This window comes from Prunus mume, linkage group LG7, assembly GCF_029339155.1.
Source record: "Prunus mume cultivar Tortuosa linkage group LG7, ASM2933915v1, whole genome shotgun sequence".
Classification (NCBI taxonomy): Eukaryota; Viridiplantae; Streptophyta; class Magnoliopsida; order Rosales; family Rosaceae; genus Prunus; species Prunus mume.
In genome coordinates, this window is record NC_142704.1 from 15,476,811 (window position 1) to 15,490,524 (window position 13,714).

Sequence of the window (13,714 nt, forward strand, 5' to 3'; positions counted from 1 at the left end):
ATCCGTGCGGTGGTAGAATAAAAATTAAGTACCTCTTTCTAGACATCAGGTGCATGGATAATTGCTTTTAATCACTAGAGCTACAAAATCCTTGCAAAATAATGATCTTTTTGAATTTTCTAAGTTCGTTTTAATCAATGTAAGTACATTCAAACACCAAATTTGTGCACATAATAATTTACAAATATGCTTACAAAATAGAGAAGAAATAATGATCCTTTTGTGAAGCGAGTGGTGCGTCCTTTCTCAGTTAGCCTTTCCCTGAGTGGGGCGTGCTCGTCTGTTTCAGTTTCTATGGGGTCTTGGACTTTTCAGCCCCCTTTCTTGCCTTTCGGCTTTTTCTTTTAAGTATTATTCAGACCAAAAATAAAAAATTTGGGTTCAATTACTCCGGTCATTCATAAAACATCCGTCACTTCGCAAGTGTTTCTGGACAATACTATACACATAAGAATATAGTATCGCTGCTTTAGTTTATCAGAAGAAACTTGTAATCTTACAATATACTCATCAACCGAACAAAAGACCAGAAAGAAAAAACTGTGCACATTTGTTGGATTAATATGAAATCTTAAACGCTATTCTGTTGATACACAAAACATGACCATCATATAATGGATGATCATAACTGGTCAGTACCAGGCTCACAACTGACCTGTTCGTATGTCCCCGTCAAGACGTTCGGCATTAAGAGTCCCAGGAAGCTCTCTAAAGTCTTCATTGAAAATAGAATATGCACTGCAATTTTCAAACCACAAAATAAGATCCTGAAAGATTAATTGAGATATTGATATTGTTCAGTGAGAAATTTATTAAGAGGTAATAAAATGCAAAAAGACCTATTGTGTGTATGGAAGGACATACAAGCTACCACGACACAGATGAGCGAGGGTACAGTGGGGAAGGAAGGGAAGGAGTGATAATTAGGAACTACCAGAAATATTTGAGACATTTTTGGCTGACCAATAAATTACAAGAGGATGATAAGGGAGTCTTCAACAAATATCTGAGCAATGTTCAACAAATACCATTAAACACTGCAAGAATTTCCCATGTCTCAGCATGCCACAAGTTCGGAAGTACTCAGGTAGTTCCTCATGGAAGGAAAGATAACCTATGTTCATTTAATTGTTGTAAATCTTTTCTGTGTTTTTTTTTAATACCCCTTCCAAACAGATCTCTGTGTAACTTCCTTCTTTTGATAGTGATGATGCAGTTTTTTTTTCTAATAATTTAGCTTTCACTACAACCATAATTTACATGATCAAGAGAAAATGATTATATCCACCATAGACTGCATACCTGACATCGCCAGGCTGCCGTTTTCCAAGATTCAGAAGGATGATACCAAAACCTGTGCCCAGTATCTAAATATAAAGCAATAACAAACATAAATGACATAAAAATTCAGTTTAGTGATCTGTGCTTTGAATAGAACTTAAAAAATGGCAGAACAAAGAGGTACTTTATAGAAGATACAGTGTGTGCGTCCATAAACAACAGAAACTAAGAGAAACGAGGAAAACTTACATACAAAGGGCCAATGTCCCATCTATGGGCAACGGGTGCCAAAATAAACCACATAATGATAATAATCCACATCTTCACACTTAGAGAGAAAATTGCCATCAAAAGGATATCTATCAATGAAACACAAAAGAGCTTTCTGTCAGTACATTGTGTCTTTTTGGTAGATAACAAGAACTCAGCTTGATGCCTACCAGGAAGCTTCAACTTATCATGAAGAAAGCTGTACAATGTCCTCTTCCACTGGCTTGATGATTGTGGAAGATGAAACTTCTGGAAATACAAAAATTAAGGGAATACCATCAGTTGAATCACAGTAACATAAAATTGCATTAACTCTTTTCAATAGGAGAACTGATCCAATCATACCAGATCTTCATCATCATCGTCATCATCAAATCCATCCTTAATATGCTTAACTGGTGCCTTTGGTTTGACAGCAACAATAAGGGAATCTTGACAATAAACAAAGATATGATAAGAAATAGCTTGTCACCAAATGAGCCAAAAAACAAGGAATCTTAACTAAGAAATTGCTTTTCTCTATCATTCCAAGGTAACAAACCTTGCTCAAAAGACAAAAAAAAAAAAAAAAAAAAGGCAAGGTCCATGAAAAATTTAAATGATGCGTTGCTTGTTTAATCAAGAACTATTTAACCTTGATCCATCAAAATCTGTAATTCAGGTAGGTGATTAAGTCAAAGTAGTCAGCAGTTTTGTAAAAGTAAATTCTACCAATAATATGGAATTAAATCACTCCTGACAACCAAATCACAATTCCTAAAAGTTTGGCCAAAAATACAGTGAAAACTCCAAACAATTTCTAGGTGAATGCGAGCAAGAAACTCATGCGAAGCTTACATTTACTTAACCATATATATAAGGAGATAAAAATATAAATCAAGTGATAAATATTAAGACAAGACCAATACCACCATCGCTGAGTTGTAGGTACTCATCGTGCCCACTTTTGCTATCATGCAATACATTGCCTCCCAATATAATCCTCAACTTCTCGATTGGTAAATGGCCGTTCTCAGCTATCAATTTTCTCAAATCATGTACCTGTTTATGACAGAAAGTGTATGCACATTAATATGTGATAACGTTCAACTTTAAATCTCACACATCAGTGCTATTACAGTCATATTTTTCCGTATAACAACATACAATAAAATTTTATGAAACAATAAATCTTTTAAAACATTAAGAATCATCTGATATATATTTGGTTCTGGTAGATATTTTACAGAAAGCATGGGTTTAGTTATGTCAGAAATCTCAGATTAGCTACAATTAATTGTAGTGTTTGACAGAATAACAACGTAAAGGTAAAACAATGAATTCATGAGAAGTATCTTCACGCACTAAAGTAATCCGCACACACATATATGTTATTACACAATCACCCTTGAGATTTAGCATCTTGACTTCAAACCCTGCACTTCCAGACTTTACAATAGAACAACTTGCCAGTTTTTAGTAATCACAAAACATTTCCACATCACTCCAAAAGCGCATTCCCAAAAATTAATAGCAAACACTAGTATTAGATTTTCTGAGAGATTGCTTTAATTAATTGAAGCCGAAGCATATAAAGCTTAGAGGATTGGTTGTCCCAGCAAATGCAGACCCTATGTCAGAGAGAGAGAGAGAGAGAGCAGTTATCATGCTATCATATGCTCCTGGTTGTTTAACCAAAATTTATTGTTTTACAAGAGCTAAAATTCAAGTGAATTACAAAAAATACTCAAGTAACTATCATTAGATGTAGGATTTCGTTTTCTTATTTTAAGGCTTCACCCTCTCAGTAACTAAGAGTTATACAAATATTGGCACCTAATGCAGGGTTTAATTAACGAAAGAGAATGACAAACCAGTACTATCCCAATTGACACTTCCATGTTGTGAAATATTGGAATCACTCATCAAGATGGCAAATGAAACTGCTTTACGGGGCAGGCTCTAAAGTTGAACTCCACAGGTAAGAGGCTCCCTTAAATGGTAAAATAAGAACATTTGTCCAAAACAAGGGAATTTAGCCTCACCATACGGAACAACGCACATCCTTAAGAGGCAATGCGATTGTAATAAAGCGGAAAAGGTTGTGGATTGTAATAAAGCAACATAATTGAAGAGTATTTCTTAGAGGCAATGCGATCTCACCAAATCTATCGCATGCATTCTTAATTTATTTGCCAACATGCTTCTGGTCCACGTAGAGGTCTCCGGCAAAGAGAAACATATACACACCCTTAATGCTAGCAGAAGAAAAAGATTCAATTAGCTCCCTGACACATTGGTCTAGAAAACCCAATATGAGTCCGTAAGACTAGGAGACCAACAACAGTGAAAAGAAGATTCCACAAACAATTGGTCATGTCTAACAACTGGTTAATTGCTTGACTTGGCCAATGTTTCAATTTTTCAATTTTCCTCTTACCAATGGGTGTTAAATTCATGGAGTCACAAACAGCCTCAAACAATCAAGAATTGCTAATCTGGGTCTTAATCAATTATGCATACAAACCATTACAATGAACAGAAAATGAACAAGCATAACTACTTTTCCACATGCAATCTGAGTCTCCGGGGCTTCATCATGCTTCCATATACAAACATACACAGATGCTAAAAGAGAGACGGGCAAGAAATACGTACTCTGATGGGAGAAGGGACATGGAGACGAGAAGGGGGAGCAGGGCCTATGGTTCTCACAACGATCTCCACCTTCTTCTGAAACTCCTCTTCACCATTGTCGATGTTCTTCTCAGAAATGGGCATCAACTCCTGCTCCTCCACAATCTCATCCATAACATATCAACCACCGGCGCCACCACCACAATTCTTTTCTGGGTCTCCGTCGACCGTCACCAAATTCAGAGACACCGGTGTCCGTACAGTTGCAGCCGAGTCCGTTCGCGGGCTTTGGTTTTGGGCGTTTCTGTCAAGCTCTCAGAAGTCAGAAGAGAAGCAATGGACCGGGTTTGATGGGTAATTGGTTCGTACAATGGGTCGGGTTTCACACATCCAGACCCAGCCGGAATAGGATCAGTTTCTCCCTAATATGCGATGGTCAAGCTTGGTTTGGCCCTTGTTTTTTCTCAGTTTAACTGCTGATTAAAAGGGTCTTAAGGCCATCTCTAGCGATAGACTATATCCAAATATAGTCCTGAAATAATGCAAAACTCATATCCAGGTCGTAAACAAAATTTTGGTCAAATTTGGAGGTATATTTGCCTTTAGTCCTCCAACCGACCAAATGTAGCTTTTGGCTAAGTCAAATTTGTAGTGGGGCCCATCCATATGCTTTTTAACGGCCAACATTGATATATATAGATTTTTAAAAGCCTTTTGATTTTGAATGTTTCAATTCATAGTGTTTAAGAAAAAAGTAAAAAAAATTGTTGGCAATAACGTTGGGGGTCAGACCTACCCACTTCCTTTAAAAATAATAATAATAATAATAAATGTGGTCAGCTTTTCAAATCTTTTCAAGTGTTGTTTAAAAACAATTATAAAAAAGTCTTGTTCATGACCAGGTTAATCTTCTGATGAGAGTTCATCATATTAACTTGACAAGCCTTGCAGGATATTGCAATGATGAAAACCACATAGGGCTTGTGTACGAGTACATGGAAAATGGAAACTTACAAGCATATCTATCAGGTTTGGCTGCAATTGAAACTATTCCATACCAAACTTTACCATTGTTTAGTAACTTGCGCCCGAGTAAGTTTTTTGTTTTCAGTCTGGGTAATGATATATCAAATCTAATCCCAACGCATTTTAAATTATAACTAATATTAATTCGGTATTGGTGCCCTCTAGTACTATTGTTTTATATACCCATCATCCTTAATATTCAAAATATTAGTAATGTCACTGAAGCAATTAAAGATAAAGCAAGGACACGAATGAAGAAAGAAACCATATGTAAATGGACGTTCTAGCCAAATTCTTTTGCAGAAGATATGACTTGAGTTTAATGGTTGCTTGAAGGTACAATATGTCAAACAGGCAAAAGGAGACATTTACAGCATTGTTGATCCAAGGTTAGAGAGAAGTTTCAATGTTAGCTCTGTCTGGAAAGCTGTGGAATTAGCGATGGCATGTGTATCAATCTAAACACCGCATCAACAGGCCATCCATGAGCCAGGTATTGGCGGAACTAGAGGAGTGTTTGGCAACCGAACTGGCTCGAACAAAGCAGAGCAGACAATCACACTGAAATAGGAAATTCCATTGAGATGATGTCTCAGAATTCAATCGCTATGCTACGTCCCTCAGGTAGGTAGTAGTACGTACTAAAATAATGGGATTGGATTATATTATTTCAATCCTTGCAGGTTGTATTATGTATGTATTGCAAATGTTTCATAATGGTATTCCAGTATACGAAGGAACTTCCTAACTCCTAAGGTAAGCACAGAGCATAATGGTATTCTAGGGCATGATCAAAAACTCAAATTGTATTGTGCATACTTAACTATTTCAAATTGCCCATTTAACAAATGACAATGGATGTTTCAAGCCTATTGACCTACTCAAGTCATGGAATCTACTAATAATGGATCTCTAACTCAAGCCCGTTGACCCACTAAAGTCAGCCACTTCCACATACATTTGAGTTGTCAGACAAAAATAAAACATTTAAGATTAATCTAGATCAGTCAATTAATGTAGAGATTCGCATCCTTTACATTAAAATAGGTACCAAAAGCCGTACCCAAGACCAGTCAAAAAATTTAGGAACAGTTATGGACAACTTGGGCACTATTATATAAAAGAGGAATGTTATACAGATCACATTTCTTAATCAATCACTTATCACATGATATGGGAATATACATGTCAAGTTGAGATCGGGTTTAGATTAGCATATGACCACTTGTGTACATGTTATGCGGCTATTGATAGAAGTCAAAAGATCCTAAATGGTTGGGGGAGTGTGACTCTTTTCTCATCTTTTACTTATAATCCGAGTATTTTTAGAATTGACGGAGTTAAGTTTGTTCGAAGTTATCCTTTGTTATTATTCGGCTGCATCACAAAGAGGAGGATATAAAGCAAAGGGAGCACAAAAAGCAACAGGAGGGAAAATGCCAAGAAGGTGACAAGTTGGAAAAAGCATGCCAAAGACAGCATAAGTATTGAAGTCATATCACATTCATATAAGTTGAATTCTTTGCTCCTAACAAAGTTAGACAAAATGTGAATTGACTCACATGTAGTCATCTAAATCTTTTTTTTAAAGGTAACGTAAGGAGATTCTTTTTTCACATTATGCGGCATTCAATATGTATGTGCTTACAATGATTTTAGATATGTTTAGTTACATACCCATTCTTAGCACTAGTGTTATAGATCAACATTATACCATTTAATATCTAGGGTTATTTGTAGCAATGGTCCCTTAATTATATTCGGAGTTACATTTTGGTCACTTAACTCCAAAAATAGTTACAGATGTCACTCAATTAGGTGTTGTGTTGCACAATTAGTCCCTACCGTTAGAGAGACTTGACGGTAGGGACTAATAGTGCAACACAACACCTAATTGAATGACCTTTCTGTAACTATTTTTGGAGTTAAGGGACCTTTCTTGACGGTTGGGACTAATGGTGCAACACAACACCTAATTGAGTGACCTTTCTGTAACTATTTTTGAAATTAAGTGACCAAAATGTAACTCCAAGTATAATTGAAGGGCCATTGCTACAAATAACCCTAGAAGCAATGCCTCAGAAGCAAAAACAATCAAAGAGCTAATTCATGTCACACTGCGAAACTATATATACATGTTTGTCTAGTGAACACAGCCTCCGGAGTTCCATTTATATCAGCGATAGAACTCCGGCCTTTGCCTAATGCTTCTTATGGAACACAAATGTCGACTGATACCTTGGCACTTGCCGTGCGGTATGACACTGGTCCAACAACACTTAATTATACACTACATAGGTGAGTGCAAAATCTCCCTGTTCATGATCAATAGATTAACTAATAACTAATGACTGATGAAATATATATTTCTCCTGATTGTCTACGTTTTGTCTATGTCTATGGTTTGGATGTCATGGACGAAAATACAACTCAGGTGTACTAGTTTAGAGACCATTGCAACAATTAAGTCCAAAATATATTAATATTAATATATAAGAGTATTGTACCTGCAGCTAATATATGGTGTGGCAAATTTCCATTGGCCACTTACCCATAAACAAGTGTCACAGTGTCACCTTCAACGCAATACCCAATAAGAGAAACCAAGTTTCTATGGTGAACTCTCATCAACAATCTCACATGTTTGAGTTGAAAATAGTCCCACAATGGAACACTAGAGTTCCATGGAGGTCTTTACAAGACTTGCTCTTGCAAATAGAGTAGTTTGGATTGGACACGCAAGTGGCCCAATTGAGTGGCTTTTGGGTATGACCTTTAGGTCAATGGTTAATTAATGTATACTTAATTAACCAAAAGATTGGCCTTGGGCCTCTTAGGCTCTGTGATTCAAATTAAACCCGATTAGTTAATTAATTATTTGAATTAATTTTAAATAATATTTTGAGTTTGTCCTATAAATTCGCAGAGAACGTTCATATCATCATTCTTGTATAGCCGCATAGATAAACCCAAAAATTTCGCTAGAAATAAAAGCCCTAGTGCTAGGACTTTGATTTAGAAAGTTGTATCCCAGTGGAGCAAACGCCATATTCAATTTCATTATTCTATTTGTTGTTTACAATATAATTACTAATTAAAGTAATTAAAAAAGCCTAACATATTACATAATGACATATATTAAATTAAAGAAGTAGGCCAAAAACCAAAAGTTAAGAAACTAATTATATATTTTTTACAATATTTTTTTCCAGATTAAATTTTCATTTTAAAGAGTATAGCCGCACGGCTATGACGCACCGGGCCAAGGTGCCACGTGTCAAATACAGTTTCTGAACGAAAAAAGTAGGAAAATGAGTATAGCCGTGCGGCTATACGATTTCTAAAAAAATTTCAGAAAAAATCTAGTATAGTTTGCATGTTTACAGACCAGCCAACGCGTCAAACGGGCAGCACTGTTTATTTATTTATTTATTTTGAGTATAACCTTGGGCCTTAGGGCTCTTGGGCTCTGTTATTCAAATTAAACCCGATTAGTTAATTAATTATTTGAATTATTTTTAAACAATGTTTTGAGTTTGTCCTATAAATTCGCAGAGAACGTTCATATCATCATTCTTGTATAGCCGCAAAGATAAATCCAAAAATTTCGCTAGAAATAAAAGCCCTAATGCAAGGACTTTGATTTAGAAAGTTGTATCCCAGTGGAGCAGGCGCCATATTCAATTTCATTATTCTATTTGTTGTTTAAAATGTAATTACAAATTAAAGTAATTAAAAAAGGCTAACATATTACTTAATGACATATATTAAATTAAAGAAGTAGGCCAAGAAACAAAAGTTAAGAAACTAATTATATATTTTTTAACATATTTCTTTTCAGATTAAATTTTCATTTTAAATAGTATAGCCGCACGGCTATACCATTTATATATATAGAAAAGGGATGCACCAGGGCTTAGGGGCCACGTGTCAACTACAATTTTTGACCAGAAAACGTAGGAAAAATAGTATAGCCGGGCGGCTATACTATTTAAAAAAATTTCAGCGAGAATCTAGTATAGCCGACCGGCTATACTATTTTTGCATGTATACAGCCCTCCAACGCGTCAAACGGAAAGCACTGGTTTTTTTTTTTCTTTTGGTATAGGCTTATGCCTACACTGTTTTTAAAAGCAATTAAGTGGAAAATTGAGTATAGCCGATATTTTCTTTTACTGTATATCATTTTTATTCAATGATGTGTGAGAATTATGTGTTCAACGGTTAATTAATACATATGTAATTAATCAAAAGATTGGCCTTGGGCCTTAGGGCTCTTGGGCTCTGTTATTCAAATTAAACCCGATTAGTTAATTAATTATTTGTATTATTTTTAAACAATGTTTTGAGTTTGTCCTATAAATTCGCAGAGAACGTTCATATCATCATTCTTGTATAGCCGCATAGATAAGCCCAAAAATTTCGCTAGAAATAAAAGCCCTAGTGCTAGGACTTTGATTTAGAAAGTTGTATCCCAATGTAGCAAACGCCATATTCCATTTCATTATTCTATTGGTGGTTTAAAATATAATTACTAATTAAATTAATTAAAAAAGGCTACCATATTACTTAATGACCTATATTAAATTAAAGAAGTAGGCCAACAAACAAAAGTTAAGAAACTAATTTTATATTTTTTAACATATTTTTTTTCAGATTAAATTTTCATTTTAAATCGTATAGCCGGACGGCTATACCATTTATATATATAGCAAAGGGATGCACCAGGGCTTAGGGGCCACGTGTCAAATACAATTTTGACCAGAAAACGTAGGAAAAATAGTATAGCCGTGCGGCTATACGTTTTAAAAATTTCAGCAAGAATCTAGTATAGCCGACCGGCTATACTATTTTTGCATGTATACAGACCCTCCAACGCGTCAAACGGAAAGCACTGGTTTTTTTTTTTCTCTTGGTATAGGCTTATGCCTACACTGTTTTTAAAAGCAATTAAGTGGAAAATTGAGTATAGCCGATATTTTCTTTTACTGTATATCATTTTTATTCAATGATGTGTGAGAATTATGTGTTCAACGGTTAATTAATACATATGTAATTAATCAAAAGATTGGCCTTGGGCCTTAGGGCTCTTGGGCTCTGTTATTCAAATTAAACCCGATTAGTTAATTAATTATTTGTATTATTTTTAAACAATGTTTTGAGTTTGTCCTATAAATTCACAGAGAACGTTCATATCATCATTTTTTATAGCCGCATAGATAAGCCCAAAAATTTCACTAGAAATAAAAGCCCTAGTGCTAGGACTTTGATTTAGAAAGTTGTATCCCAGTGCAGCAAACGCCATATTCAATTTCATTATTCTATTTGTGGTTTAAAATATAATTACTAATTAAAGTAATTAAAAAAGGCTAACATATTACTTAATGACCTATATTAAATTAAAGAAGTAGGCCAACAAACAAAAGTTAAGAAACTAATTTTATATTTTTTAACATATTTTTTTTCAGATTAAATTTTCATTTTAAATAGTATAGCCGCCCGGCTATACCATTTATATATATAGAAAAGCGCTGCACCAGGGCTTAGGGGCCACGTGTCAAATACAATTTTTGACAAGAAAATGTAGGAAAAATAGTATAGCCGCGCGGCTATACTATTTAAAAAAATTTCAGCAGGAATCTAGTATAGCCGCCCGGCTATACTATTTTTGCATGTATACAGACCCTCCAACGCGTCAAACGGAAAGCATTGGTTTTTTTCTTTTGGTATAGGCTTATGCCTACACTGTTTTTAAAAGCAATTAAGTGGAAAATTGAGTATAGCCGATATTTTCTTTTACTCAGTATATCATTTTTATTCAATGATGTGTGAGAATTATGTGTTCAACGGTTAATTAATACATATGTAATTGATCAAAAGATTGGCCTTGGGCCTTAGGGCTCTTGGGCTCTGTTATTCAAATTAAACCCGATTAGTTAATTAATTATTTGTATTATTTTTAAACAATGTTTTGAGTTTGTCCTATAAATTCGCAGAGAACGTTCATATCATCATTCTTGTATAGCCGCATAGATAAGCCCAAAAATTTCGCTAGAAATAAAAGCCCTAGTGCTAGGACTTTGATTTAGAAAGTTGTATCCCAGTGTAGCAAACGCCATATTCCATTTCATTATTCTATTTGTGGTTTAAAATATAATTACTAATTAAAGTAATTAAAAAAGGCTAACATATTACTTAATGACCTATATTAAATTAAAGAAGTAGGCCAACAAACAAAAGTTAAGAAACTAATTTTATATTTTTTAACATATTTTTTTTCAGATTAAATTTTCATTTTAAATCGTATAGCCGGACGGCTATACCATTTATATATATAGCAAAGGGATGCACCAGGTCTTAGGGGCCACGTGTCAAATACAATTTTTGACCAGAAAACGTAGGAAAAATAGTATAGCCGTGCGGCTATACGTTTTAAAAAAATTTCATCAAGAATCTAGTATAGCCGACCGGCTATACTATTTTTGCATGTATACAGACCCTCCAACGCGTCAAACGGAAAGCACTGGTTTTTTTTTTCTTTTGGTATAGGCTTATGCCTACACTGTTTTTAAAAGCAATTAAGTGGAAAATTGAGTATAGCCGATATTTTCTTTTACTGTATATCATTTTTATTCAATGATGTGTGAGAATTATGTGTTCAACGGTTAATTAATACATATGTAATTAATCAAAAGATTGGCCTTGGGCCTTAGGGCTCTTGGGCTCTGTTATTCAAATTAAACCCGATTAGTTAATTAATTATTTGTATTATTTTTAAACAATGTTTTGAGTTTGTCCTATAAATTCACAGAGAACGTTCATATCATCATTTTTTTATAGCCGCATAGATAAGCCCAAAAATTTCGCTAGAAATAAAAGCCCTAGTGCTAGGACTTTGATTTAGAAAGTTGTATCCCAGTGCAGCAAACGCCATATTCAATTTCATTATTCTATTTGTGGTTTAAAATATAATTACTAATTAAAGTAATTAAAAAAGGCTAACATATTACTTAATGGCCTATATTAAATTAAAGAAGTAGGCCAACAAACAAAAGTTAAGAAACTAATTTTATATTTTTTAACATATTTTTTTTCAGATTAAATTTTCATTTTAAATAGTATAGCCGCCCGGCTATACCATTTATATACATTGAAAAGGGCTGCACCAGGGCTTAGGGGCCACGTGTCAAATACAATTTTTGACCAGAAAATGTAGGAAAAATAGTATAGCCGGGCGGCTATACTATTTAAAAAATTTTCAGCAGGAATCTAGTATAGCCGCCCGGCTATACTGTTTTTGCATGTATACAGACCCTCCAACGCGTCAAACGGAAAGCATTGGTTTTTTTTTTTTTTTGGTATAGGCTTATGCCTACACTGTTTTTAAAAGCAATTAAGTGGAAAATTGAGTATAGCCGATATTTTCTTTTACTGTATATCATTCAATGATGTGTGAGAATTATGTGTTCAACGGTTAATTAATACATATGTAATTAATCAAAAGATTGGCCTTGGGCCTTAGGGCTCTTGGGCTCTGTTATTCAAATTAAACCCGATTAGTTAATTAATTATTTGTATTATTTTTAAACAATGTTTTGAGTTTGTCCTATAAATTCGCAGAGAACATTCATATCATCATTCTTGTATAGCCGCATAGATAAGCCCAAAAATTTCGCTAGAAATAAAAGCCCTAGTGCTAGGACTTTGATTTAGAAAGTTGTATCCCAGTGTAGCAAACGCCATATTCCATTTCATTATTCTATTTGTGGTTTAAAATATAATTACTAATTAAAGTAATTAAAAAAGGCTAACATATTACTTAATGACCTATATTAAATTAAAGAAGTAGGCCAACAAACAAAAGTTAAGAAACTAATTTTATATTTTTTAACATTTTTTTGGATTAAATTTTCATTTTAAACCGTATAGCCGCACGGCTATAGCATTTATATATATAGCAAAGGGATGCACCAGGGCTTAGGGGCCGCGTGTCAAACACAATTTTTGACCAGAAAACGTAGGAAAATAGTATAGCCGGGCGGCTATACTATTTAAAAAAATTTCAGCAAGAATCTAGTATAGCAGACCGGCTATACTATTTTTGCATGTATACAGCCCTCCAACGCGTCAAACGGAAAGCACTTGTTTTTTTTTTTTTCTTTTGGTATAGGCTTATGCCTACACTGTTTTTAAAAGCAATTAAGTGGAAAATTGAGTATAGCCGATATTTTCTTTTACTGTATATCATTTTTATTCAATGATGTGTGAGAATTATGTGTTCAACGGTTAATTAATACATATGTAATTAATCAAAAGATTGGCCATGGGCCTTAGGGCTCTTGGGCTCTGTTATTCAAATTAAACCCGATTAGTTAATTAATTATTTGTATTATTTTTAAACAATGTTTTGAGTTTGTCCTATAAATTCGCAGAGAACGTTCATATCATCATTCTTGTATAGCCGCATAGATAAGCCCAAAAATTTCGCTAGAAATAAAAGCCCTAGTGCTAGGACTTTGAT

General features: G+C 34.3%; 1 protein-coding gene across 3 annotated transcripts; it reads right to left on the minus strand.

Annotated features, from left to right (window-relative positions):
- Positions 1 to 367: 367 nt before the first annotated feature.
- Positions 368 to 4,640, minus strand: LOC103336930 (ubiquitin family protein). 3 transcript variants are annotated; one of them, XM_089042042.1, is made up of 7 exons: positions 4,189 to 4,640; positions 2,460 to 2,592; positions 1,897 to 1,982; positions 1,722 to 1,800; positions 1,535 to 1,640; positions 1,303 to 1,367; positions 368 to 738 (listed from the first exon to the last, which is right to left on the minus strand). In XM_089042042.1, the coding sequence occupies exons 1-6, from the start codon at positions 4,339 to 4,341 to the stop codon at positions 1,334 to 1,336; spliced, it is 591 nt and encodes a 196-aa protein (XP_088898168.1). In that variant the 5' UTR covers positions 4,342 to 4,640; the 3' UTR covers positions 368 to 738; positions 1,303 to 1,333. The 3 variants fall into 3 exon arrangements, with proteins under 3 accessions (XP_088898168.1, XP_008238292.1, XP_016651005.1); XM_008240070.2 differs by having other exon boundaries at positions 1,531 to 1,640; positions 4,189 to 4,638; XM_016795519.2 differs by lacking the exon at positions 4,189 to 4,640 and adding an exon at positions 3,694 to 3,786 and having other exon boundaries at positions 1,531 to 1,640.
- Between the last annotated feature and the right edge of the window lie 9,074 nt (positions 4,641 to 13,714).